This window comes from Petromyzon marinus, unplaced genomic scaffold, assembly GCF_048934315.1.
Source record: "Petromyzon marinus isolate PM22_M1 ecotype Great Lakes invasive population unplaced genomic scaffold, UKy_Petmar_22M1.pri1.0 PM_G_Scaffold_57, whole genome shotgun sequence".
NCBI lineage: Eukaryota > Metazoa > Chordata > Hyperoartia > Petromyzontiformes > Petromyzontidae > Petromyzon > Petromyzon marinus.
In genome coordinates, this window is record NW_027423010.1 from 420,371 (window position 1) to 426,370 (window position 6,000).

Consider the following 6,000-nt stretch of genomic DNA (forward strand, 5'->3'; position numbering starts at 1 on the left):
CAGACACTTACATAGACACTTACATACTCAAACTGTAAATGTGGATTAACTCTTCAACACACCGGTGGGCTGAAGTAGTGAATTATTTGTCTTTTGTCAACGTGACACTTTTTTTTGCTGATTGGCCGTGTCGGGTGGTGGAGGGTTACGACACATTTATAAATAAACGCGATCTAACGCAAAAACCTTTATTATGAATACAGACACTTACATACTGACACAAACAGACACTGAGACACGTACATACAGACACTTACATAGAGACACTTACATACAGACCCTTACATACAGACACTTAGACACTTACATACAGACACTTACATACAGACTCTTACATAAAGACACTTACATGCAGACACTTAGACACTTACATACAGACACTTACATACAGACTCTTACATAAAGACACTTACATACAGACAATTACATACAAACACTTACATACAGACACTAAGACACTTACATACAGACACTTACATACATACACTTACATACAGACACTGAGACACTTACATACATATACTTACATACAGACACTTACATACAGACACTTACATACAGACACTGAGACACTTACATACAGACACTTCCATACAGACACTGAGACACTTACATACAGACACTTACATACAGACACTTACATACAGACACTTACATACAGACACTGAGACACTTACATATAGACACTTACATACAGACACTGAGACACTTACATACAGACACTTACATAAAGACACTGAGACACTTACATAGACACTTACATACAGACACTTACATACAGACACATACAGACGCTGAGACACTTACATACAGACACTTACATACAGACACTTACATACAGACACGAAGACACTTACATACAGACACTTACATACTGACACTTACATACAGACACTTACATACAGACACTTACAAACAGACACTTACATACAGAAACTTACACACAGACACTTACATACAGATACTTACATACAGACACTTACAGACACTTAAATACAGCCACCTACATACAGAGACTTACATACAGACACTTACATACAGACACTTACATACAGACACATACAGACACTTAGATACAGACACTTACATACAGACACTGAGACACTTACATACAGACACTTACATACAGACACTTACATACAGACACTGAGATATTTACATACAGACACTTACATACAAACACTTAACATACCGACACTTACATACAGACACTTATATACAGACACTTACATAGAGATACTTACATACAGACACTTACAAACACACACTGACATACAGACACTGAGACTTACATACAGACACTTACATACAGACACTTACATACAGACACATACAGACGCTGAGACACTTACATACAGACACTTACATACAGACACTTACATACAGACACGAAGACACTTACATACAGACACTTACATACAAACACTTAACATACAGACACTTACATACAGACACTTACATACAGACACTTACATACAGACACTTACATACAGACTCTTACATAAAGACACTTACATACAGACACTTAGACACTTACATACAGACACTTACATACAGACTCTTACATAAAGACACTTACATACAGACACTTAGACACTTACATACAGACACTTACATACAGACTCTTACATAAAGACACTTACATACAGACAATTACATACAAACACTTACATACAGACACTAAGACACTTACATACAGACACTTACATACATACACTTACATACAGACACTGAGACACTTACATACATATACTTACATACAGACACTTACATACAGACACTGAGACACTTACATACAGACACTTACATACAGACACTGAGACACTTACATACAGACACTTACATACAGACACATACAGACGTTGAGACACTTACATACAGACACTTACATACAGACACTTACATACAGACACGAAGACACTTACATACAGACACTTACATACAGACACTTACATACAGACTCTTACATACAGACACTTACAAACAGACACTTACATACAGAAACTTACACACAGACACTTACATACAGATACTTACATACAGACACTTACAGACACTTACATACAGCCACCTACATACAGAGACTTACATACAGACACTTACATACAGACACATACAGACACTTACATACACACACTTACATACAGACACTGAGACACTTACATACAGACACTTACATACAGACACTTACATACAGACACTGAGATATTTACATACAGACACTTACATACAAACACTTAACATACAGACACTTACATACAGACACTTATATACAGACACTTACATAGAGACACTTACATACAGACACTTACTTAGACACTTACTTACAGACACTGAGACACTTAAATACAGACACTTACATACAGACACTTACATACAGACACTTACATACTGACACAAACAGACACTGAGACACTTACATACAGACACTTACATACAAACACTTACATACAGACACTTACATACAGACACTTACATACAGACCCTTACATACAAACACTTAGACACTTACATACAGACACTTACATACAGACTCTTACATAAAGACACTTACATACAGACACTTAGACACTTACATACAGACACTTACATACAGACTCTTACATACAGACACTTACATACAGACACTTAGACACTTACATACAGACACTTACATACAGACTCTTACATAAAGACCCTTACATACAGACAATTACATACAAACACTTACATACAGACACTAAGACACTTACATACAGACACTTACATACATATACTTACATACAGACACTGAGACACTTACATACATATACTTACATACAGACACTTACATACAGACACTTACATACAGACACTGAGACACTTACATACAGACACTTCCATACAGACACTGAGACACTTATATACAGACACTTACATACAGACACTTACATACAGACACTGAGACACTTACATACAGACACTTACATACAGACACTGAGACACTTACATGCAGACGGCACCCGCCCCGACAGTCCGCCAGGGCCTTTACGGGTGATTCTTTGTCTCCGTCTGTCCCTTCATCTCACTCCCTTAACCCGCAACGCCTCAAAGCGCACCTAGCCTGGCGCGTGTCGTCATTGCGGCGGTTACCGTCGCGACGGTCGTCGTCGTCGTGCTACGGCGGCACACTGACGCCATGCGGGGGATCGTTGTTTGGCCACGCAGAGAAGGCGGCGGCGGCGGCGGCGGGCCGGGCCAGCTGGGCCGCTCCGGCCGCGATCCTCGCCGTGTCCCTCGCCCTGGTGGCCACGCTGCTGCTGCTGCTCTACCGCCACCGCCGTCAGCGTCAGCGGACGTCGACGGTGCCCGCGGGGTCGTCTGTGTGACGACCTGCCGCTGTGCCCCCCCCACCACCCCCCCCGCTACCCCCCCACTACCCCCCCACTACCCTCCACCACCCCCCTACTACCCCCCCACCACCCCCCCACTAACCCCCCACTAACCCCCCCACTACCCACATGCGTGCAGGGAGGATCCCCCCACGCTCCCCAAGGCACCGCGGAGAAACGCGGAGGGTGACCGTGGCTACGTGAGTGTAGTGTAGTGTATAGTGTAGTGTATAGTGTAGTGTAGTGTGTAGTAGTGTATAGTGTAGTGTATGGTGTGTGTAGTGTATAGTGTAGTGTATAGTGTAGTGTATAGTAGTGTAGTGTATAGTTGTGCAGTGTATAGTGTAGTGTATAGTGTAGTGTATAGTAGTGTAGTGTATAGTAGTGTATAGTGTGAGGTGTAGTGTGTAGTGTATAGTGTATAATAGTGTAGTGTATAGTGTAGTGTGTAGTGTAGTGTATAGTGTAGTGTGTAGTAGTGTATAGTGTAGTGTATAATAGTGTAATGTATAGTGTATGGTGTAGTGTATAGTGTAGTGTATAGTGTATGGTGTAGTGTGTAGTGTATAGTGTAGTGTGTAGTGTAGTGTGTAGTGTAGTGTATAGTGTAGTGTATAGTGTAGTGTGTAGTGTATAGTGTAGTGTATAGTATAGTGTATAGTGTAGTGTATAGTAGTGTAGTGTATAGTGTAGTGTAAAGTGTGTAGTGTAGTATATAGTAGTGTAGTGTATAGTGCAGTGTATAGTAGTGTAGTGTATAGTAGTGTATAGTGTAGTGTATAGTGTAGTGTATACTTGTGTATAGTGTGAGGTGTAGTGTATAGTGTAGTGTATAGTGTAGTATATAGTGTAGTGTGTAGTGTAGTGTATAGTGTAATGTATAGTGTAGTGTATATTGTAGTGTAGTGTATAGTGTAGTGTGTAGTAGTGTGTAGTGTAGTGTATAGTGTAGTGTATAGTGTTGTGTATAATAGTGTAGTGTATAGTGTATGGTGTAGTGTGTAGTGTATAGTGTAGTGTATAGTGTAGTGTATAGTGTAGTGTGTAGTGTAGTGTATAGTGTAGTTTAGTGTGTAGTGTAGTGTATAGTGTAGTATATAGTAGTGTAGTGTATAGTGTAGTATATAGTGAAGTGTGTAGTGTATAGTGTAGTGTAGTGTGTAGTGTATAGTGTAGTGTATAGTAGTGTATAGTGTAGTGTATAGTGTAGTGTATAGTGTAGTGCATATACAGAGAAACAGTTAGACTCGACCTAAAGCTTTCGTGACTGCAGGAATTTATTTTCTTTGGGTCTTTCGGTAAAGTTGTGCCCACTTTGTTTATGACCCTTGGGCTACACCCAACTTTAAAACAGCCTGCTGCCTGCTCAGCAGCTTTCTTCCCCCTCGTTTCTCCTCCTGATGACGATTGCCAAAATAATACCCACAGACTCACCACACAGAGACCCACAGACTCACCACACAGAGACCCATAGACTCACCACACGAAGAGCTCTCTCTGTTACTGGACGCAGTTTTTTGTTATTTTATTTTAGACTCGCGACGGTCTCTCACCTCCCAGCGCTTTCTCCCAGCTTGTGGTGTGCCGCTGGACGGGAGGCGACTGGGCGTCGTGCCAGGGAGCCAGGGGGAGGGGGGTGGGGGGAGAATTTAAATTCGCCCTCGCGTGGCCGGGGGTCAACGAGCGGCGACATCGGCACGGTCCATCACGACGTCCGGCACGGAGAGGGAGTTCCGCACGTGCCGGCCGGCGGTTTGTATTATTGTTTTATCGGGGCGACAAGCGGCGTCACGATGGCGCGTACAACACCGTGAGCCTTCGTGCGCCCTGTCAGCGTCTCGGTTTTTTATTTCTTCCCAAACCCGGCCAGTTTCATCGGCCGCTCCCGCGATGCCGCGGTACTTTCATAGTTTGACGCTGTTGGTTTTCGGCGAACCGATATCATCCGGGTTAGATTGTGTAAATAAATCAATGTACAAATGTGGCTGTCGCCTGATGAAGCTGGTTGTTGTGATTACTGGCGAAATGTCACGGTATCCAGAGTGCAAATGTTGTTGCTTGGCTTGCCAACCCACCAGTGTGCTGTACTAGTGTACTACACTACACTTTACACTACACTACACACTATATATACTACACTATGTATACTACACTATACACTACACTATACACTACACTACACACTATATATACTACACTATGTATACTACACTATACACTACACTATACACTACACTATACACTACACTATACACTACACACTATACTACACTATGTATACTACACTATACACTACACTAGACACTACACTACACTATACACTACACTATATACTACACTATATATACTACACTACGCACTATACACTACACACTATATATACTACACTATACTATACACTACACTACACACTATATATACTACACTACACTATACACTACACTATACACTACACTACACACTATATATACTACACTATACACTACTATACACTATATATACTACACTATACTACACTGCACTATACACTACACTATATATACTACACTATACACTACACTATACAGTACACACTATACTATACACTACACTACACACTATATATACTACACTATATATACTACACTATACACTACACTACACAATATAT

At 41.2% G+C, this 6,000-nt stretch overlaps 1 protein-coding gene across 3 annotated transcripts in view; it reads left to right on the top strand.

Annotated features, from left to right (window-relative positions):
- The window catches only part of LOC142918193 (uncharacterized), a 241,722-nt gene extending 236,388 nt beyond the window's left edge, over positions 1–5,334 (top strand). For all 3 annotated transcript variants that reach the window (XM_076062321.1, XM_076062320.1, XM_076062318.1), the window contains one exon: positions 3,187–5,334. In XM_076062321.1, coding sequence (XP_075918436.1) covers positions 3,187–3,463 — 277 coding nt within the window. In that variant the 3' untranslated portion in view covers positions 3,464–5,334. The remainder of the gene's footprint in view (positions 1–3,186) is intronic.
- Positions 5,335–6,000: the final 666 nt, after the last annotated feature.